We start from the raw sequence: 23,999 nt of genomic DNA, 5'->3' as shown, positions 1-23,999 counted from the left end.
AAACGATATATTTTTTAAGTCAAGCACTTTTCTGAAAGCTGTAATAGTGTATCAAGTTTTCGGGTTGTTGCAAAACTCATGCTTGAAGCATTTTAGCTATTTGTTGTGGTTCGGAGTAGTGCTACATGGCAAATGCGCAACATTTGCTGGCAAACAAATTTATGCGATTACACATAAATCTGCAGCTGCTTTCAGTGCTTGTTGCTTGTTGGATGATGTTGTAGTTGTACAGACACACACAAACACACATGCACTAATTTGCTAAACCATACAGTTTATGTGGAAGGGACCAAAAACTTTCATTTTGCAAACAGAAAACATCTTAATTTAATAAAGTGCTGGCAGCAAAAAAATTTGCCCAGTGCGCAAATTTGTTGGCCAGCAACGCAGATAAATCTCAATTAGGGCACAGCGGAGAGTGTAGTGAATTCAATGCGTGGTCTAAATGATTGAGCCAGAATCTTTTTCACTCCAACTCTCACGAGTTTTCGCTTAATTTTTTTTTATTTAGTATATTTCTTCTTTTTTTTTAATAACAAGTTTTTCGATTTTTTTATATAATTTTTTTGCTGTTTGAGTTAGCTACTTAAGTGATTGGCAAATTTCTAGGCCTAGAAATCTGGACATTAAATTCGGCACTCAATGTAAAATTAATTTCTTAAACGAAAACTAAAAATCAAAATGTTTTAAAATGAAAAGTTTGAATCATCAAAATAGTAATCCAAGTAATGCACTGGGTTTCGCTTTGGCGGCCTAGCGAACGTGGGCGTAGTAGTAGTACTAGAAGTGGTGGGCGTAGCTTAGAACACCTGCACACGATGATTCTCACGATCGCAAACCAAAATGTTGCCATTGGACATGATGGCCACACCCTCGAGTCCTTTGAACTCCGAGTCACCGGAGCCCCAAGAGCCGAAGGTCTTCAGAAAACTGCCATCCGGATTGAAGATCTGTATGCGGTTATTGCCAGAATCGGCCACAAATATATAGCCCTGATCATCCACTGCAACGCCCCTGCAGAAGAACAAGAACAAAATTGTTCGCTTACTGAGTTCGAACTCAATTACCAAATTGTAACGCAATTATTTACCGTGGAAACTTAAATTGGCCATCGTCGGAGCCCTCGCCGCCCACTGTGGACAGCACCTTGCCATTTACATCAAATATCTGTGACAGCAGAAAAAATAAAAATAAAAATACAAATATCTTACACACACAATGTGTGAAATCTGCAGCATATTTTAATTAAAAAGATACAGGAGGCCAGACAGCCGTGACCCGAAAACTTCAGCTTACCTGAATTCTGTGGTTATTCGAATCGGAAACAATAACACGATTCGTATTCGATACAGCTATATAATGCGGATGCTCAAGTTGACCCTCGCCACGGCCGCAGGAACCGAATTTACCAACGAAGGAACCATCGGATTGGAAAACCTGACCAAAATGAAACCAGGAACGAAACGAATCGGAGCGAATTCATAAGTTTTTTAATTAAAGTGGACAAACAGAGAAAGAGAAAATGAAAAAAAAAGTGCCATTTGCCACAGGCTGGCAGCTTTGTAAGTCCAACCCAGACCAAATCCAGGTCCGGAGTCCTAGAGCCATGTATACAAATACATTGCAGTTAAGCGCATTCAAATTGTTATGCCTGTAAAGAAGCTGGAGCTAGAGGCAGAGGCAAAGACAGGTGCTGCCTTCTGCCTGCCATAGCTCAAGTGTGACAAATTGAGCAAGATGCTGAGCACTGGGCTCCGACTCTAGTTCTGTGGATCTGCGCCTGTGCTTGGTTATGTGACCCTGACCGGCTTTATTGTGGCCGCTGCTGCTCCTGCTGCTGCTGATGATTATAAATATTATGCAAATGGGAAAGCAGACGTTACCTGCACTCTGTGGTTCTCCTTATCGCAAACGTAAATGAAGCCGAGTGCATCGGTTGTTACGCCCCAAGGATAATTGAATTTGCCATCCGCGATGCCCTGCGAACCGAAGGCACGTAGGAAGCGTCCTTGTGGATCGAGCACTTGTATGCGATGATTATATCTGCAACATAGTAGACAATTTGAAAAGCATGTCTCGTTAACGCACACCGACAATGTGACAGTGACGCAAATTCTCTTAAAATAATAAATGATATTATATTTATTTATTTTTAACAACTATTTTGTTCGTAATACTTTTACTTGAAGACTCGGCTGCATTTCAATTTTTTTAATTCTAGGTTATTGGCTAAATATTATGATATAATATAAATTTTGATTTTGCATACGCGTTTTGGAGAAAAACGGGGTAATTTAAATTATGGGCTCCGTTTCGTATGTATTAATACAAAAGAAAAACCAGAATTTTGTCTGTGCTTGCAGCAGTTCATCAAAATGTGAAACTCTTCTATGCACTGTCATTAATTACAAAATGTCCGAAGCCAAGTCATTACCACGCATCAACTTGAACAGTAGGCGTAGGCAATGGGCGTGGTCGGATGACGCGTTTGACATTAAGGGCGTTGCTGGGACTATTGAGGCTGCTGGGCGTTGGGCTTAGACTAAGCCGCTTAACGTGCAAAATCAAAGTTGAAACACACAATGAGGCTGGCCGAGTACAACGATGGTGCTTAACGAGATTTCAGCTGCAGACAATGACAGCTCGGATGAATCATGAGGATACATACACACACGTCTATATACCAAATACCAGCGGAAAGAAATAAAAAAAAAGGTTGGTGAACACGAGGCTTAAACTGAGAGGTGGTCGCAACGCACATGTTTCTCATTAACGCGGCTATTATGCGCTTAGCCGTGCCAATTACTCGGCTCAAGAGCAGGTCCTGCACCCGTGAAGCTAAGCCGAAGAATTAATCATGGACCATTGTTTTGACTTAATTAAAATGCAGCCGAGAAAGCTGGTGAGCTATAAACCTGATTTAAGTTAACTGAAATTGAACCTGGAACTGGAACTGGTACTGAAACTCACCTATCGGCTATGATGTATTGGCCAATGCGATTTACCGCCACGCCGGCGAGGCAATCGAATTCGCCCTCGCCGTTGCCATATTCGCCGAATTCCTTGACGAATATGCCATTGGAGTCGAAGACCTGGACGCGATGATTGCTTGAGTCGGCGACGACGATGCTATTGTCCGGGCCGACGGCTAAGCCGCGCGGCCACGTAAAGGATCCGGGCTCGCTCCCCCGGCCCCCCAACTGGAACAGCTGCTGGCGCTTGCGTAGGTACACCTGTTTAGGGATAGTACCTGCCACTCCGGTTATACCGGCTGCTGCTGCTACCGTAGGGGACGTAGGGGAGCCTAGCCCGTTTTTTGACCCGTCATCATCGGACGAGGGCAGCTCATTCGCCTGGCGCAGCGGCAGACCCAGACTCAAGCGTCTGGATACATCGCTGGCCGTGCTCCGGCTGCCAGTAGCGCCGTGCGCATGCGACGACGCCCCCGTCGAACTGGAGACGTGGCTGTCGCGTGCGCTGCCAACGCTGCTGCTGCTGAGCGCATCCTTAGAGCTCTTGTTCCCATACTTGTTCTTCAAATAACGCGCCCACGAGCTGAGCGCCTCCCCATCCTTGGTATCCGTCGAGCTGCCCACAGCGCTCCGCGACGATCCTGCACTGCGATCCGCAATTGGCGAATTGTCGCGCGACTTCAGCGCATGTGAGGATCGACTCCTCGACAGGTCGCTGCTGCCATAGCCACTGTACCTGTAACATATTGTAAGAGGATTAGCTAAAAGTTGCCCAACACGAGAGCTGAACGCTGTGTTTCGCATATGCAGAGAACATAGTTGGGTGCAACTGTTTGAAATCAGTTGTGAAATTTGATTTTGTGGAAGTTCAGAAACAAAAATATTATCAAGTCTTTTTAAACTACATTTCAAACTTTTTACCAATAACAATTCTCACAATTAGGAATCACAACGAGCAAACCTCGCTTGCTAGGTTGGACGTTGTGTGGCTTTTTGGTCTGTTTTAAATGGATGTTTGCAAATTTGATCTTTTTTGATGAATGATTCGCGCTACGGAACTGAAATGGAAACTGCTTTATGAGTATGCATGAAATTTGTACAAAGTGTGTAACTTTCTATTGTATTTAAACAGACAGTAAAAAGAACTATACAAAATGGCTGTTTCCTGTTAATTTCTGTTAATTGAACGCGCAGAATATATTGCTTTTTTTTATTGTTGACAACAAATCAAAAAAAAAAATATTAAAAAAACCAAAATAATATGAACTCAAAACAAAATCAAAAAATGTAATTGAAAACTGGAATTAGTGTGTGTGTGTTTTGTGTGTGTGTGTGTAGAGTGCAACATAAACGAGAACGAAACGTGGAAAGAAAGTGGGACTAGCACGCACAGAAACTCATATAAAAAAAAACTTAAATAAAATAAATTACACAAGAAAACTCAGAAAAAAATAAAATAAATTAAAAAAACTCTTCACTAAGGGCAAGTGGGTAGCGCAGGCACAATGAAAGCGCCCAGACAGATCTGTGATCATTGTATTATATACATATACAAATTTCATATTAATATATGTGTATGCCATATGTACAACCGATAGCGTCCTATATACAACTGAGTTTCTGAGTGTCGGGATTCGTTTCTGATATTGTTGGTAATTGGATTTCATATAGCTTTGTTGGTTGGTTTGTTGGTTACACTGCGCACCTTGAGGCCAAGTAAGCGGATGGCGAGACTGTTGTCGGTGACACGGGCTCATCCAGATCGTCATCCTCGTTGTTAAACTGATGCGAGGAGCGGCTGCGAGCCAGTCGGGTGCGCCGCTCCTTCATCGCCAGATAGCGGGAACGGCCGGTGCCGTAGCGGCTGTCCGAGTCGTCGCCGGTTCCGTTGGCGTCCTCATCGAAGGATGCAGTGGGCGTGGATAGCGAGGGTTGCGTTACAATTGCGCTGCTCTTGCTTTTGTTTAGAAAGCGGCTTGTGTAGCTAGAAAAATGTTTTTTTTTTTGTTTTTTTTTATAAGCTTTTTAGCTATATATTTGCGTTTTTTCTGTTGTTGTTGTTTAAAATTTTGTGTGATGTTTTTAGTTGTAGTTGTTTTTGTTGTTGCCTTTCATGTTGTGCTGTTGTGTTCAGTATGTCTCGCACCTGGCTTTAAAAAGTTTATTACCCCCGGCACACCTTTGGCAAATTCGCGGCCGCCTAATGAACTAACTTTTAACTAGCTTAAATCTGTGTAACGAATTCTCGTTCAAGTTGGTGTTCGCTTCTAGGTTCGTCAGTGTCAACGGGCACCCACTCAATGGGTTGCCTTGGCTCATTTATTAGGCAACCAAATTCAATTAAAATACAAAACGTCGCAAAGAAAAAAGAAACCAACAATGCGCTCACAAAAGTTTCTAATTAAATTCGCATTTCACATTAGCGCAAAGTTAAACAAAAAGTAGACAAAGTTGAGTACAAGAAATTATGGCTCCAATTGCCACAGCTTTGGATAGAACAAGCATAAGGATAGGGGTATGCAAAGGAAATGTGATGGGGATGGAGATAGGAATAAGGCTATTCGAAGGCAAAGCAACAGAAATAAACAGCAACTACAGCAAACAACATGGAGAACAACAACAAAGCACACACACTTCTGGTACTATTAAATACCATGCTACTCAACAAAAACACTAAAAGAAAATCATCAGTCCCGTATTGTGCTTAGTATAAGGGGCGGACGGCAGCAAAAGCTGTAGTCTGCGGTTCTTTGCGCCTATGCAACAGCAGCTGCTTTCTCACCGTCACTCTCACTCATCCTGTGCCGGGTAGCACAAGAATTGGCAAAGCAATTATTTTTTTTATTTATTTATTTTTAGTAGAGGCATAGTTTACATTCCATATACCATTGCAGTGCATGCAAACAATGAGGCAATCGAAAGAATTGAAATAAAATGAATACATCAGCGTTTCAAGCGTCCTGTTTGAATTCGTTAATTGCTTTGCACTTGTTTACAATCTCACAAAAACAAACTAAAAAGTAAAAACTTAAGTAGTTCATAAATACATATTTTGTTGTGTATCATCGAAAAACATATTAAAATCCTTCGGAAAAAAGAACTGAACTTTGTCTGGCTGACTGCTGCCACTTGGTGTCCTCAAGTTTTAATTAAATTACATCAAAAATCTAACCAATATTCAATATTGTTGTCAATAAAATAAATTAAAGAATCACAGCACCCACACACAAAATGACATCGACACCAACTCGAGCTGTGCGGGGCGCATTGAACCCTTTTTTTTTGTTGTGTGGGGGCCCCAAATACGAGAGGTCATTGAAAGTGCTGTGAATCGAATAGAAACTGCTTTCCAGCTACTGAGTAGCTTCTTCGCAACCAGCAGCGGCATTCACAGCGGCATCCTCAGCAGCAGCGGCATGTGCGTCAACTTATCTCAAGCTCTAGTTCTCTCTGGCTCTCTACCCACTTAACCCATTGACGTCAGCTCTACTATATGCGACAGTCTGACATTTCGATGACATTGCCTGACATGAAAATATAAATTTGTAAGCTGAGTAGAGCTCCTGCTGCTTGAATGCTGACAAGTCTCTAAAAAATATCTATATGACTTCAGGTATATTAAAGTATTCTTTAAGCTGCCTTCCAATGGAAATAGAAAAATGTGCGAGTTGAAATTTATAGTTAAAAAAGACTTGCGATAGATATCAAAAAATATCAATCAAGGAAAAACTTTAAAGCAATACAAATTGTTGATAAATTAAGCGCTCTAAAATTCAGTTATGTACTTAATTATATATTCCTTTTACTTATTCTCAGTTATAAATAAATACACGCTTTGGGTTAAACTACGAGCCTTTAAGGCTCTTAGAATTTGTCATTGTTTGACTTTTGATGTCAAGACAAAAGCAAAAACTAAGTAAAAAGCCGACTTGGATCAATTTGTGTGAGGCGTATTTTTTAATGAGTTAACTGACAATTAACAAAATGCTTTCAATGAATGGCTAACTAAAAGATGATTTAATAATGGTTGATTGTAGACTTCAATTAAAAGGCAATTTATGAACGCTGATCCACACATTTAATGCTTGTACAACAAACACAACGATATATGACTAGAGGAGTTTTAAGGGATGTTTTTATTTTTTATAGCCATCACTGCATGTAGAGTATTATTTAATTTGACGCGACACATCCGCAAGTCGCTTTCGGTAGCGATCCCTGTAGGGTCTACTTATGTACGGTATGCTAAGGGGCAGTGCGCTGCAAAGACGAACACAGAAACACAAATACAGCAAATTGTGAGAAATACACACATATACTAATAGAGAGATGGAGGCTGTGACTAGGGAGGAGTGGGGACTTTCGAAGGCTGGGTTTTTTACCTAGAGCTGGCTGAGCCTGGAGCGCTGCTGGCGACATTTATGTAAATGTTATGAACTTGACAATTAGCCGCCACACGAGGCGTATGAGCATTAAAAAGGCCACTGCGATGTTAATGCCAATATCTCGCAATTGTACAAAGCTGCAGCAGAGAGAAATTATACACACACATACATGTATGTATGTACATTTAATTGAGCACACACGCATACATATACATATTCATATACAAAACAACATCAACATTAACAATAACAACAATGCAACTGCAATGTCGCTGATCGAATCAAATCAGTTAATTTCATTGTGCATATTAATTAAATAGCAATTGTTTTGGCATCGCATTTCTGACACTCGCAGCTAGGTTTTGTGAAAGTGTATGTGTGTGTGTGAGTGTTATGGAATTCTGCTGCGACTAATTATAAATTTAAATTAATCGCACGCTATTGTACGAGTATGCAAGCAGCAATTTGATTATTGCCATCAAATCAACAAAGAACAAACAGTACAAAATTAATTACTTTCTTCGGATTGACCGAAGATCAAATACCCTTGTAGACTGTAGTATATTATAATAGGCTGTTAAAATGTCAAACATAATATAAATAAGGAATATAATCCACGTATAAAGTGTTTCAGTCTTCTCTTGATGTGTATACACTATTCAATTTCTCTAAATATAATTTATCAATAACAATAATACGATTTTATTAAGTTATTTATTTTTTGCCCGGTCGCTTGGAAGAATGCTATACTATGTTATGAGTTTGGTTTATTCAGAAACAATATAAATACTAATTAATCCACATCCAATTTCATACAGATATACAGACGGATAGACAATAATTAAATAAATGCAACCCATCATATTTATATATTTATATATAGACGGAAAGTGTTAACAATTAAAAATGCCCATTACAAGGACAAACATATGTTTCATGCTCACATTTCAATTTTAATTATGTAAATGTATGGGTGTGTGTGTACGTGTGCGTGTGTGTATAAGGTATATTTATAAGTGTCTCTTATGCTACTAAAATTAGTTATTAAATGCAATCGTCATGAAAAATGTCATGCAAAAATTAGACTCAAAAGTAGATATTCAATTTGATTAGCATCTGCTTTGGAAATTCGGATGGAAATACCTGCTGCTGCCGGTGCCGCTGCCATAGCGATCCTCAGTCTCGGACAGATGATGCGGAGCGGGTACTGCTCGGGTGCGTGTGGAGCTGCTGTAGCCGCTGCTGCTAGAGTTGGGCGTGGCATAGGTGCTGCGTGTTGTGGCAGCGGTATCATCCCTAGAAGCGCGACGCGCCTCCAATCGATCCCGATAGGAGCTGCTGCCGCTCGTGGTGGCCGCCGTTGTGGAGCTGGCTGCGCTGCTGGGCATCGATTTGGCAGCGATGCTGCTGCTTGTCGCAATTGTTTTGGGCTTCGTCTCCGGCTCCGATTCGGACTCAGACTCAGAGCTGGTCTCCTCCTCGCTGCTCGACTCTGACTCAGGCTTCTTCTTCTCAGCGGCGCCATTGGCACTGCTCGGATTGCTGTGCTGGGGCAGAAAGCGGCTCACGAACGGTTTCTTCTCGGGCGTTGCAGTCGGTACTGCTGTCGAGGATTCCCGCGCCGTAGAGTAACGCGCTGTGGTCGCAGCCTTCGGCTGTGCATTGCTACTGCTGCTTGGTGTTGCTTGGGCAGAGCTTGCTGCTGCTGCGGCTGCTGAGCTGGCTGAGCTTTCGGTGGAGGCACTGCTATCGCTGCTGCCGGAGCGCTGTGTCTTCTTCACAGCGGCCACCTGGGCGGACACTGCCGGTTTGGACTGTTGGGTAGGAGTGGGAGTTGCATCAGAGTCTGTGGCGCTGTCTGCCTGTTAGTTGTTTGGTTTTGTTGTTGTTGGTGTTGTTTGGGTTGCAAGCGAGCAAACGAAACGAAATGCGAATTGTGGGAAATATATTGATATGCATATGAAAGGCTAGATGAATGGCTGGATGTATAGATGGATGGACATGTGCAAGTAACCACGATGCGGGGATGCGAGTAGTTGACGCTGTGTGGGCGAAACTATTGGACTAGGCAAATGTCAAACTCAGGCACTCAATGGTTTTGACATACAGCACACACCCAAGCGGTTGGCATAGTTTATTCTTCGCGAGGTCAACTTGAAATATTTGCGAAATATCTTTGAGCATTTCTGTCGATATCAGATCAATGAAATGCTGTAAATATTTTAATTTGAAGTACATTTCGTAAGCGTTGTTGCTTTCGGTATGACGAAATTTCCGCAATGTATTGATCTACCTTTTTTTATGCACATTCAAAAATGCCAAAAATACTTGATAACAAAGCATGGCAAATATGCAGCGAGGGCACATATATGTCATACACACACACACACTAACACACACAGACAGACAGATTCAGATCGGAAAATGGATACGTTGTTACACTGACGGAAGTTGGAACACTGACAGTCATGATTGAAATGCTCCCATTGAACTCGGCACGAGCTGGGTTTTGCTTAGGGGTAACAATGCAATGTATACTGCAATGGTGGAAAAGAGGGAGAAATGTATACACACTCACGCACACACGCATACACACACACATGGGAGCAATATATACAGCAGACATCAGAAAATTATGACAATGAAAACCAAACAAAAAATGAAAATAAAAAATAATAGTAAGGTATATGTCATTTGTCTGTTCGCTTTGGCTCATTGAGCGATTTGGCGGTTTTTTTCAGCTATTTTTGTTGCCGGTCAAAATCGAATAGAGATATTTAGTAAGGTTTAAGCAAATTAACATCACTACCACATCGTTTGTCCACTTGCAAAACAAAAACAAAAAGAGACAAACCGTAAGACAGACAGAGAGAGAAATATAGAGAGAAAGAGAAAAGGTAACGCAAAATAAACGTATCAAAAATTACTCGAGGTTTTGTATTTTTTTTCAATTCACATAAAAAATTGTGTTTTATTTGCAGTCTCTAACTAAGCATTAAACGACAAGGTAATAGATGTTAAATTACTATGAAATTAATTTGTACAATTCATAATTTCTGATGTCCATGCCTTGGGCCGAAACTTTTTTTATATATTTTTTTACTTTGTGTAAGAAATTTTATCACAAACAAATTTTTTGTTGTGAAAGTGTATAATTTTCTCGACATTGCCGAATTGCTTTTTGTTGCTTTTGCTTTAGCGAACATTAGTCGATTAGGTGTTGATTGTTGAAAAGGTTGGACCCAAAACAGCATTAAAATGAAAGGCGCTCACTAGACGAAATGTAAAAATAAATGAAACTTAGCTTAACACATAAAAAACAAAACAATTCGTTGGGGCATTTGTTAGCGCTTTTGAAAAGGTCATAGGTAAAAGGGTAAATAAGTAAATAAGTAACAGGTAAATAGTTAACGGTTAACAGTAAGTATCTTTCTTTTTTTTTTGTATTTGTTGCTTTTTATGTTCATATACAAAAAGGTAACAGACTTACGGAGCGGGGGAAAGTGTGAACGCTGAACACAAATAAAGAAGACTTTTTGAACAAATAAAGAAAAACACTGGACAAAAATGGCGTATACATAATATAAAGCAATACTGTGCAGATCCATTTAGTTGAAATAAAAGAGTGAGAAAAGTGGCAGCCGGAACGACTGAGCGGAATTAGTGCCACATTAAATTTGTCGATTAATTGCTCATTCCTCAGAATGTGAAGCTCATCTCTAAATTCAATTCCCCTTTGTTAATTACTCTGGATAAAATGTTTGTCCGATATCTCTATATACCTAATCATCCTCATCATTTTCAGCCATTTCATAGACCTCATCCTCCTCATCCTCCTCATCCTCCCCCTCCTCCTGCTCCACGTTCTCTTCAGCTTGCTGCTTTGGCTCGTCATCACTCTCGCTTTCATCTTCAGTTACCTCCTCCTCTTCTGTATACAACTCTTCAGCTTCAGCTTCAGCTTCAGCTTCGATTTCAACAGCTGATTCTTGTTCCTTATGTCTATCACTGATTATTTCTGCATTGCTCGCATTCTTATTATCATCCTCTGGCGCCTTATCTGCCAACTCGTCGTTCTCAGGCGCCACTACATTTAACACTGGCGTAGCTTGTGGCTCACGCTCCAGCTCCCCCTCCTCTTCGCTCTCACTCGCTGTCACCTCTTCATACTCATATTCAGAGGAAGAGGCGTCATCGACGTCGTCGTTGTCCACTTGATCTTCATTTATCACCGCTACTGCTTGTGGTTGCAACTCTTGCTCTTGAACTTGTTCACGCTCTTGTTCTGTTTCGCTCTCAATGTCGCTGCTGCCACTGTCGTCACTGGCCACACCTACTTCATCATTTTCTGCTGCTGCTGCCACTTCTTCTTCTTCATTTGTTTCATTCACACTTACCTCGGCTCGTGCTGTCGCCGTTGTTGCTGTACGCACTGAAGATGATGCTGTTGTCGCTTGATTGCTGCTGCTGCCATCGCTCTCCTCTGTACTGGCTCCTTGGCCGCCACGTTTCAGTGCCGCCACACGATCCGCTCCGGGACGCTGTTCGCTGCTCGACTCACCGCTGGGGGCTGCCGTTGAGCTTGCTGCACCACTCTTACGCTTCTGACGCGCCAACTCATCCTCGTCAGCTGCTGCTGCTGCAGTCTGTTGGCTCTTCTGCTGCTGTCGCTGCATGGCCGCCTTTTGAGTCTGGATAGCTGCCTGGACGGCCGCCTGAGCCGCAACGGCAGCATCCGATTTCTTCTCCTTCTTCTCCTTGCCAATGTCCGCCAGACGTTGGACGACGCGAGAACAGTCGCTCAGTCGTATGATGCCACTTAGCTGTCCCCGAGAGACGTCCTCGCTATCGAGGACGCGATCTTTGCGCTTATCGATCTCCTGCTGGCGCTGCTGCTGCTGCTGCTCACTGTCCGAGTCCTCGTTCTGATGGGAGCGCACGAATCGCGAACGGAAACGTGACGATTTTCCAGCACGACTCGCCGGCTCGTTCTCATAGTCGTTGTCGTAATCGTACTCGGAGCGTCCATATCGATTGTCACCATAGCGATCGCTGTTGTTGTTAGTGCGTTGCGGACGTTCGCCGAACTTTCGGCCACCGAGGACGGGTTCATCGTTGTAGCCGCTGCGCTCCTCCTGCTGGCGGAATTGTGTGGCCAGTCGATGATCGCTCTTGGAGCGCATCAGGCCGGGCTGCAGGGCGCTGGGTGGCGCCAGATGTGAGCTGCTCACTGAACTGCCGGGTGTCGAGTGGGGGGCAATGTTCAGATCACCGAAGGTGGCTAAATTCATGACCAGCTGATTGGGATCAATGGAGACGAGGAAGCGCACACGGCGACTGTAATCATTATTCTCGTATTCAAAGTGGCGCAGAAACTCGACGGTCTTCATAAAGATCTCCTTGGTGTCCATGAGTTCGCAGTCATCCCATTCGACGGTCTCGTTCATGTACTTGTCCACAATGTCGCAGTTGCTACCGATGTTCGCTATCTCCAAGTCCAGATTTTCCTTGAGCGTTGTCAGGTTGCGCAGCTCCACGGCCAAATAGCGATCAATTTCGCCTTTCAGCCCATCCGATCTATCCTTGATAGCCTTCGTAATGCGTCGATAGATCTCATCAATCTCATCCGTCACGCTTATAGCGTTCGTTTGCAGGCTCGTCGTGTTCTTCTCAATGATGGCCAGCGAGTCCTGCAATCGATGCAAACTGCGTCGAATCTGTGAAAGCAAATACTTTGCCTTAGGCGGAAACTCTAAAATGGAATGGTCAGTGAGTGCTGCTTACCTGTGAGTTGAAGCGGGTAATCTCGCGCCGAAGGATGTCCATGTGGGCGCTCTTGCAGTCCTCGCAGATCTTCTTCTCGCAGTGCGCACAGTGGGACAGGTATGCCTTCTCGGAACAAACTCCGCAGCGTTCCATGATTTGACCTGAACAGGGGAATATTGTGGTGGTGAAACAAAAAGTAAAGGTAAGTATTAATGTCAAGTAAAGAATGTAGCAGGTCAATTATAACGAAGGTGAAGGTGACAGACTACTACTGACGTAATAATAAGACTGTAAAATAACATCTCTACATAACATTGATGTAGGTTTCAATTGATATCAATTGTGTGATCACCAACTTAAATCAGAAGAAAAGATCAATCATTGTAAATAAGGTAAAGTAAGTAGATGTGTTTGTGAAAGAAATATAATTTTGTTTTGACTGCTACAAGTGGAGCTGTTGAGATGAAAGATATTTGCAAGTGGCTCTGCAAATAGAATACATGGAAGTTTAACATGTTGGAGCAGGAAGAATAACTCATGCGGAATCAAATGCCAATTCCAACACGATTCACGATGGTTACAGAGCTATCTGCAATGTCAGAATGAGCAGCTGCCAGGGTTGAACAGTTGCACGTATGATCAAATCGGAATACATATCAACTTGTTGAGCTTTGTCAAAAAGAAGATAATAGAGTCAGAGTTAAGCATCCACTAACTGTCTCTCGTACAGTTCCAAGACTCGGCAATCAAATGTCAACCAGCTGGCAAGCAGCAATCCTGGCAGCAACGACGACAGACTGCCAATCCATTAATTTGCCCTGTTGGAAGCAACAAGACGACCTGCTTTCGTTTCTTTTGACTGCGATTGCACTCGAAAGCACATAACACACCAAATAGGAATTGAGTGGGATGGGGTTGAAAGAGAGAGAAGAGGGATCCATCCGCTGGCGCTTCTGTGGGGGTCTAATGCGATTTGAAGAGTGTCGCCAAATGCTCGAAATCAACTGCATCTAAGCACTGTGCTCTATGTGTTCTAGATGCTTATGCGTCGTTGCCAGGAACATCCGGCACGCCATGACTTAGCTCGGTAAAATGCAAATAACGAGCTGCCCTCTCCCTTTGGGCAACCCACCACCGCTCCATCACTTGGCAAGCATGCAACAATGCAAACATTTCACAGTCCCAGTGCTAGTCACACAGTTGCACAGGCGAGGAAAGTAAACTTTTCTGCATCAATTGTTGTCACACTCATGCCGTGTCTCCCCCTCATCTATAATATAATATTGGCATTGCCTTATGAACTCGCCTCGACTTCCAATCCCGACAGTCTCTCTCACTCCGATGAGCATGACAATAAACTTATCCAACACCCATTCGCATACAGAGAAGTTGGGCATCCCTAACAAATCTCTTACTCTGAGAAAAGTATGCAATGCTGCTTGCCCTGTGCCAATAGTTGGCTGTATTTTCCAGTGTAATCATATGGAAAAGTGAATTTGCAAATACAACATGCGATTGCGAGTCCTTGTATCATGACATCCAGTTATCCAAAACAGCGCGGCTTGAAAGGATTTGCCCAAAAATCTTTTGAAGCTCTCAGGCAGGAGCAACTTTTACTCTCTGTTTCTTCCACATACAAACACAAACACACACACACACACACACACACACACTCCTACACATATATACACATTTGCATATCAATTGTGAAAAATAGTTGAAAATTGTCAAAAAATACTCAAAGCTTTGTCTACTTATTAACTGTCTGATGCTGATTGCAGGCAATGTGAATAATACTCAAAGCACTCAAAGTACTCATAGCATTTTCTTTCGACACTTATTTGCATTTGCTGATGAGTGTTGATGTCGGTTGTCGGTTGTCGGTTGTGATTGTCGTTTGCAATTTGCTTCTATCAAGTTTCAAGTTATTTGCATAGTCATGGTTACAACCTGATCCACAACTACAGTGACAAAAAAATTATTTGGAAAAAACCTTACGAAAATCAATTTTGCCTTTTCTTAGTTTTAATTGCTAGCTGCAAACGCTGCCTAGCTCAGTGGTGTGATAAAACACACAAAGCGCCTGATTTTTAATTGGAAACCAAATGTTATGGCCATGGCATTTATTTTGAAATTGGTTTGTGCTTAGCTCAATTTTTTTAGTTGCATTTTTGTGATATTTTAAGAATTTAATTAAAATTAGACAAAGCAAAAATGTATTAATATATTTTTTCTTGATAAGATACAAAAGACCTTTAACAACATTATAACAAATATATTGTGCAATGTGTAATATGCGATTTGGGAAAATCAACGCAGCGTAAATAAATTCAAATATGCAAAGGGAAAATTGCAAATTTTCCATTGCCAATGCACAAGAATTTTAATTTATGATAGATGGACGGACGGACGGATACATTGTACAGTCAAGCAGTAAGTAACGAAAACCCAATTTCAAAAGTTCCAATTAAATGCTGTGTTCATGAATGAAATTTAATTTAGGCTAAATGTGGATTTTCTTGGGGCAACTTACCTGAAGTGGGATCCGGCAACTCGCCGGTAATTTCGATGTGGAGTTCCAGAAAACGCTGCAGCGTAACATTCGTGGGAAATGCCTGGACGCCATTGTAGGGTATACGATGTTCGGCACGGCACTCGGGGCATTTGACCTACAAGTGCAATCAGACGTAAGTAAATGCAAATACAAGTCTATCAACCGATGCAGTCAATTGGCGCAACCCCCACTGCAACCAATTTTTGATAAACATGATATATTCATTTTTGTAACACGCTTTAAAAACCTTCACAGTTTATAGAACTTTCAGTGCAGGCATCTTGAGTGAGTTTTTGGGCTGATTATTCTCTGTCTCAGTTTTTTATGGCTTGGTCCAAAAGTGTAGGCAAATCTCTTGGGCTTATCCAGCATTGGACAGTTATTGGTTGATGTTTAACCAACTTTCGCAGTACGCCTATTTGGCCAGTAGTATTTGGCAAGGAATGAAAAATGCTTACCAATTGTTTGCGTGGCGCTGGCGCAAAGCCAAAATGAATTTATAAATACACACACACACACACATACACAGATTGCGTCTATAAGTAGCGCAGTAGAAACATATTCATTGTATATACATATACATGTATACGTATATATAGATAAGTATGCTTGCTTTATATGTAAATTTTATAATTTTTCAGCAGCAGCCAACGCAAAAAAATAATAACAACAAAAATCAACGCAAATGCGACGCAAGCAACAAGAGGATATATATATATTTATATATATATATATATATATATATATATATATATATATATATATATTTATGTATGTATATAATCACGTTGATGAAAAACAAAAAGAAAACTCAACTCATTTCCACAATGTTGAGTTGCCTTTGGACAAGGCAAACGCTGCTTTCATTTGCCTACATGCGATTTTTGGGGCTTTTGTCGAGCGATTTATTAAGCAGATTTTGGCATGTGACGTAGTTACTGAATAAATACGCCGCATTTAACAAAATTGCTTCAGACACACGCACACGCACACAAACACACACACACGCACCAGTTGGCTTATGCATTTGGCTGTGATTATGATTTATGGGCTTCTGTGTACAGATGACAAATAATCTTACCTGACGTCGCACATAGTCGACCAATCCCTCCATGCATGGCTCCATACAGAAGGAGTGCTGGCATGGCAGCAGTTTCGGTATGCGATACCTGTCCAGGCATACGCAGCACGTCAACAACTGTTCGAATTGTTCCATGGCTCACTGTAACATATAGACAAGGGGGGAGAAAACGCAATCAGATATCATTAGACTTGATTTGATTAGAGGGCTGCAGAGACAAAGTCCTGTCAATTTGATATTCATATCATTATAAATTCACGTATACCTCCTGCCGCTAAGCTCATCATAAGTCGTCCCCCAAATCGGATTGCCACATTTCGAGTCCTCCTCACATTTAAATAAGCAGCAGCAATGAGCAGGCACCCCAAATTCAGGAGCATACCCGCCATCTACCGTAGGATGACCATTTCTGCTGCCATTGTCGTAAATCGTGGGCTCTTTTGCCCCTCAGTAGTCGCCCTTGGCTTCATTTGGCCTTCGCAAATATTCTAAGCCACAAATCTGCTTATAGCTGGGCTTCATTAAAAGCGGTTTATTTAAAAGAACTCAATACGGCTCTCACACAACAACAACAACAGCAGAAGAAAAAAAGAAAAATGATCCGACAAAATTTAAATAGACCCAGCTGACAGATAAAGTCAGTTTCAGTTGTATGCTGCACAATAACTCAGCTTAATTATAAGCACTCTCGAATGCTAGCCAAATGAGTACTCATGAGTACACGCAAACTGCCAATTGATGTGACCACAATATCGTCTCAGCTGCTGTCGATATCTGGCCACAAAGTTGAGGTTATTATTTACATGAAATCTAATTATCATCTAGTGAAATATTCAAAATATTGAATTGTGTCGATACTTTAGTTCACCACAAAGTTGAGATTATTATAAAAACAAGGGTTATTGCAACTTAAAACTCCCCAAGGAAAGCAACTATCAGCTAGTGAAATATTTAAAAAATAATATTGAATTATTACTATTAAGCTATATGCAGAGCTAAGAAATCTGAGGGGGAGATATCATATTAATCATGCTTAAAGCATGCATTGAAAACATTCTTATAATATTTATAATATTAAATTTGACATTCAAGTGTCAAGTTGCACTTGAACTATGTAAAAAAGAGAAAAATCTAAAACTTCTAACTTTTGTTTAGCAGTTTGACGCATGCTCATTGAAATTCTCATTTCTGGCCAAAAATAAGCGAAAAATGAGCAGCTTTTAATAATAAAAATGACACAGATTTCCCATGAAACCCACGAAAATATTTGCGCTCTATGCGATACTACTATATAAATAAATGCAATTTCGTGCTGCATTCTCGTATATTGCGTATACGCCACGTCAGCACTACAGCAAGTAAGGCGCTCTCATGCCTTCCGTCACTCCGCATTGTAAGAGAGGATGACGGTGGGAGGGGCAGTGCAAGCACTTCCTGCACTAATAAATAAACATCGAGGTGCACCACAAATTGTCGTCCGCTTGTTGACAATTATTGTGCGGAATATTTAAAGCGTTTGCCATAATGCGGCCAAAAGTTCATATTATGTGCATCAAGCTCCAATCCACACCCCGGCAACTGCGACACATCGCCCCGTCCCGCGTTTGGCTATCGGGCATTTTTCAGTTGCGCAAAAGCTTATACGAATGGAGTTCAATTAACTGGAAAATACGCTTAAAATCAAATTGTATAGAAATTTTGTCGCCCGCTCAAATTGTGCGTGATATAAAGAAGGGTCGTGGTCGGGTGCGGCGGAGTGGATCCTGAGCCACATGTGTGCGCCGAAACTAATTTTGCAAGTGCATCTCGAAATTGGCGCTAAAAAGAATTAAAATGAAAGGCATGCACTGGCATAATAGGAACTGCTTCACAGTGCCCCTGCTCCGTAATAACCCTGCTCTTCATCATTTGAATGGTAGCAAGAGTTCTGTGGCGATTCCATGGCTGCCATTTTAGTTCTCAATTTGAATGGCGAATTTTGTGCGCAGCAGCGCAATGCATCGTTGCGAAGGGATAAAATTTTCAGAATGTATGTAAGTCCTCGAGCGCAATGGTCAGTTATTTAATTTCTGCAATTCCACAAGCAAATGCATTAAAAACATATGCGAAGAAAGCGCAGCTCAATAAAAATTAAATGATTCGAAAGTTTCAAATGGAATTCAATTGAAATCTTTTAAGCCAAAACATCTATAAAATCTTTAATGTGTACAGATGACCAACATCATTTTTCTTAATGCTATACAGATGGTGAAGATTAAGCCGATGTGCTTTCGAACAAAACGTTCATTCTGCACATTTCATAATTATTTTTCTGGTATCAAGTATATTTAAAATAATAAACATATTTCGATTTCTGATCCACAACCAATGGATTGTAGCGCTCAGCTGGTCTTGGATCCAACAATAATGCTTATCATTTATTTTACAGCCTTCTTTATGTTTATCCGCATGCCAAGAGTGATGGGGACAGTTGCTCAATGTCTTGTGTTTCTTAACAGACAATATATATACTTATACTAGATACGCGTTTCTATAGAAAAAGCATTAACCTTGATAATTAAAATTAGCCAATTATGTGACAGGCGACAATGGCAAGCGGAAACGGAAATGCGTACATTTTGAGTCATTAGAAATGAGTTCAAAGACTTGCAGCCATCTAATGACCCTGGACGAGTGCCAGCTTCAGTTGTAGATACTTCAATGCATTTTCAATTTGGCAATTTAAGCAATACGTCAATTTGAAAATAGGTCAAAGCTTTTGGCCAGCTGTCAAAGTGACAAAAATCGACGGATAGTGGATATATGTGAAGTGATTGGCTGTCACAATGCGAAAAAAAACTAAACCGCGCACAAAAAGATTGAAAACAAATACAAATACAATTACGAAACTGAATCTGAAATGCAACAACAAATTTGGGTCATAAATTTGGCAGAGCCAGGGAAATGCAAAACCTCAGACCCAAAAACCAAAAAAACCAAAAAAACGAAACAAACAAGAAACACTCACCAATAGATAACGGAAACTGTTTCACGTAGTTGCCGCTGGTGTTGTTGTCGTTGCCGCTGCTGCTGTTGCTGCTGTGTTAAAGTGGCACTCAGGGCAATCATAAAATGCAATTGGTTTGAACTCGACTTGTCGGAAACGTTAACGTTTGATGCACGTTCGTTAATTTAATTCAATGTTCCGCTTTGCGTTAATTTTGTTAAAGATATTTTGTTTTATACACTTAACTACTGTTTCTTCTTTTTATTTTGTTGCATGTATACATATGTACATGTAGTAGGTACTATTTTTAATATTTGATCGAATTTTTGGTATTACTATAATTTTAAATTTGTATTTAAATTAAAGCGCTGCAAGATTTTTGCAACGCGCCTCGTAGAATTCGATTGGAAATGTAGGAACCGACTGAAGGCAAGTGAAAATTGCCAAGCACATGAAGCAATGGCATAAAAGCGAAAAGTGAAAAAAAAACAAGAACACTGTATAATATTTTAAATATATACAAATCAACACGGTGTGTGTGTGTGTGTATGCGTGTGTATCTATATATACATATATATGCATAGAGAGAGAAGCGACGTTGAGATACAAACAAACAAACGCGCGATCGAAATACGAACGCAAAAAGATATTCTTGGCATCAACTGATGTCTGCATGTGAGTGTGCGAGTGTATGATTTAGTTTTGTATCTATGCATTGTATCTATAGCTGTGCACAGCAGCTCATTAATGAGTTACATTTGTTGCACGTGTGTGAATTGAACTGAAGTTTTCACATTATTTGTTTTGACTTCAGACCACAAGAAAGCAATGCTAATTGCTGCTCACAGCACCCAAATAATTTGCTTGCACACACACACATACACACACACTAAGGAGAGCGAGATAAAGAGTGGGAGACCCATGAAGAGAGAGACCTTCCGTTGACGTCATCAAATGACGGACTATTAATAAAGCTGCCGGCATTTTCCGTTAGCATCTAAAGTCTCTAGATTGTGTGTGTGTGTGTGTGTTTGGGCGCAATAACTCTAAAAATAAATTCCATTGAAAACTGGAACGCGCATTCAGCTATTTGAATTACGCCCTAGTTGTAAAATCTTCTATATACATAGAAACTTCGTCTAAAATTTCACTTGCAACTCTCAATCTGTTGCATCCGAATTGACCTCGTCGAGAGTGTCCCAATTGCTTGGCGCTGTGACTGACATTTTCATTAAATCTTCGTGTAAATGATTTTATTTATTAAGCCACGCGAACAAAGGCAATTACTGGAATGCATGGGGTCCATTAGCTGCCGGCCTGTCATGTGGCGCATTTGTTGCTGTTGCTCGAACAAAGCCAACTGGGATAGAGCTACATACGCGCTCAATAGTCAGCACTCAGACAGCTCGGCTCAAGGTCGTATCCATGTTTGAGACCCTCGAAACGGGCGACAGGCGCTAAAAATAAGTAATGCCTTTGCCCGGAATTTAGCGAAAGAGTGCAGACTCCTAAAGATAGAACTGCAAGTACGAAGGCTATAAATAAAAGCCAGACACAAGATGCAACACGCAACCGAAACTTCCCAGAGCGATTTAACTTTCTAGCAATGACAAACTAAAGTGAAACCAAAAACTTTATATTCCGTTACAGTTAAAGCTTTAAAAGCTTCCAGCAGTCTTGTAATGACAACAAAGTTTAATTTTGCTCTTGATTTATTTCTCAGAATTGTCTTTAAGAAGCGATTTTTTTTAATTTGTTGAAGCCTGCTGGTAAATACAACCAAATCATGCAGAAATAAAATTTCAAGAATTTTTCGCTCAAATTTAAAGGATACTTATCACGAAAATGCTCCTCTACTTACATTTTCTTCTTATTCTTATTCTTTTTGGGGTACTTCCTGACTTCTTGTTCCTGTTGCGTATCCGAGGCGCCCCTTGGGGCCCTGCTGCGTTGCTGTTAACTGCGATGGCTGCAAATGTAAAAGAAAGATAAGTATTCAGCGCAATGTTGCATGCCAAATTGCATGATTAATCATTTAGGGTTTTGGCTGCCAATCAACTAGTTGCGTACGAGGAAGCCAAAGGCTAGCCCCCAGCCATCCACGCCAACGCAGCACCATCAGACTTTTGGTACAGTATTGTTCACCTACTCATTATCATTATGTATTTCATTTCATTACAACAAAAGAACCCCAGCAGAATAATGTTGCAGTTATGCAACTGAGTAGCGAAAGGCACATTAACAATACTTAAGGCATTTCATGCCACATGCTGCAAACCTTCTGATAAGCAATATGCGTATTTCGGCCTGATTACACATTGTCGAGCTTAATAAGCGAACTGCAGCGGCAAATGCACCTGCAACGTTGCACTTACTATCACTTGCATTTACAAGCGGCAGTTAAATATTACTTGCATTTTTAATAAGCCACAGCTGTAATTCAGACAGCTAGAAGAATACACTTGTGTAATTATTCGAAAGGACAACCATATCTATGTTTAAGTCAATATTCCAGATATGCGCAACTGATTTTGCAGCTAATTGCAAATAATAAATATTCAATGATGATAATTTATGTTGAAATAGTTTCAGTTACCAAAAATTGTTTAACTTGAGTGGAATTTACAGCCGTTGAGCTCAAAATTTATTGTACAGAATTTAGTATTTAATTTGAATTGATATAAATTTAAATTTGATGCAAGATTAACATTGGCAAATGGACAAGATGAAAGGGAACACAATTGGAGATAAAATTCAAGTGCTACCCTGAGTGTGACCGTGAACTTCAAATATAATGCGCATACGCCGTGTGGCAGAAGGGAACTACGCCATTCAGCCATGTAGTACACATAAATCGAATGAATATATGCTGTTGCATACTTTTGGGCGGCAGCCTAACGAACCAAATATTGAGAAAGTGCTTTACATACACTGTGGCGGGCTGCCGCCTAACGGGCATTTAATCGAATTTTTTTTAGCAGTTCGCGCAAACAATGAACAGAAATTGCAAATAAAATTAAAAATAAAATCAAAAGCAAACATAAACAATCAGGTGTGAACCAAAAAAAAAAAAAGGTTGGAAACAGAAAAGAGAACAATACATGTACAAATAAAGAGCCATCAAAATGTGCGAGGAGAGAAACAAAAGAATTTTCGTAGCGCGAAATTGGCAACAAAAGCAAAACGCAAAAGTAAAACTAATAAACGCTCACGAAAACACCGAGCGAAAGGCAAACATTAAATAGAATTATAAAAAAAAGCTCGGAGAAGGCAAAATGAAAATGAAAAGAAAAACACCGAAAATTGAGTAAAAATGTCGCTGATTGAATAGACCTAAAAATAAAACGCGGCAAGCTAAGCGTCTGAGCAATCCACCTAACTAAAATACACACTCAAATAAGAAATAAATAAAAATAAAATACAACTTATATAGATGTTTGTAGTGTGATGTGATTATGTTAAAGTGCGTTAATAAAAACGAGCGAAAGCGTTGATATGAAAATAATTTTGACAGCTCTTTACGAGGTGGGCGACCAATGGGGCAAGTAAGGAGGAGCGGGGAGCCTGTGGGTAGCTGTCAACGCCAATTCGCTGTCCACCCAGCCAGGTGACAATTTCAGCTTTTTAGCTTGTAGCCATTTTCGCCATTTTCTTCAATATATATTTTACATAATCAGAGCGCATTGAACGCAGCATTTTGAAGTATTTGGATTGCTCGTAAACTCGTTTACGACACTCACTTGTGGGCCGCACTGCAATTTGATAATTTGAATTTTGATAAATTGGGCACACTTATTCGCATGCCTTGGCGGCACGTTGCGTACTCCAGTAAGTTGCACTGCAATTACTAACTGACACTTTTCACACACACGTCCTGCGTCGAGTTGCACGCACTACGCGGAGCGCGGTCAGGTGTAAGATCTAAATTGACCAAATATTTATATAAATATATGTATATATATATATATATATACATATATTGTATATGTATATATTTGCGCTATATATCGAAACTGGGTACTACGACACGTCCACTCGCGAACGTGCTACAAATGAAAATGAATTTAGCCTCGTCGGCTCTCACTATATCGCCAGTAGCAATATCTTTGATGATCAGCCGTTCTGAGGTGAGTTTTATAAATATAACGTGCAAAACAACAACAACCATAAGCACAACAAAAAAAAAGAACAAGAAACAGAAAAGAATTTCATTCCTTGTCGACTTTCACAGAGAGAGAGAGAGAAAGAGAGAGAG

General features: G+C 40.8%; 1 protein-coding gene across 9 annotated transcripts; it reads right to left on the bottom strand.

The window, feature by feature from the left end:
- Window positions 1-446: 446 nt before the first annotated feature.
- LOC6559390 (RING finger protein nhl-1) lies at window positions 447-23,653 on the bottom strand. 9 transcript variants are annotated; one of them, XM_032735208.2, is made up of 13 exons: window positions 23,485-23,652; window positions 21,606-21,713; window positions 16,759-16,899; window positions 15,657-15,792; window positions 13,142-13,284; window positions 11,755-13,074; window positions 8,501-9,171; window positions 4,678-4,956; window positions 2,971-3,708; window positions 1,884-2,043; window positions 1,297-1,437; window positions 1,091-1,167; window positions 447-1,014 (listed from the first exon to the last, which is right to left on the bottom strand). In XM_032735208.2, the coding sequence occupies exons 3-13, from the start codon at window positions 16,891-16,893 to the stop codon at window positions 801-803; spliced, it is 4,014 nt and encodes a 1,337-aa protein (XP_032591099.1). In that variant the 5' UTR covers window positions 16,894-16,899; window positions 21,606-21,713; window positions 23,485-23,652; the 3' UTR covers window positions 447-800. The 9 variants fall into 9 exon arrangements, with proteins under 9 accessions (XP_032591099.1, XP_032591101.1, XP_032591103.1 ...); XM_032735210.2 differs by having other exon boundaries at window positions 11,791-13,074; XM_032735212.2 differs by lacking the exon at window positions 4,678-4,956 and having other exon boundaries at window positions 23,485-23,651.
- Window positions 23,654-23,999: the final 346 nt, after the last annotated feature.

This window comes from Drosophila grimshawi, unplaced genomic scaffold (genome assembly GCF_018153295.1).
Source record: "Drosophila grimshawi isolate 15287-2541.00 unplaced genomic scaffold, ASM1815329v1 contig_184, whole genome shotgun sequence".
Taxonomy (NCBI): Eukaryota; Metazoa; Arthropoda; class Insecta; order Diptera; family Drosophilidae; genus Drosophila; species Drosophila grimshawi.
This window is presented reverse-complemented; position numbering and strand designations above follow the sequence as displayed.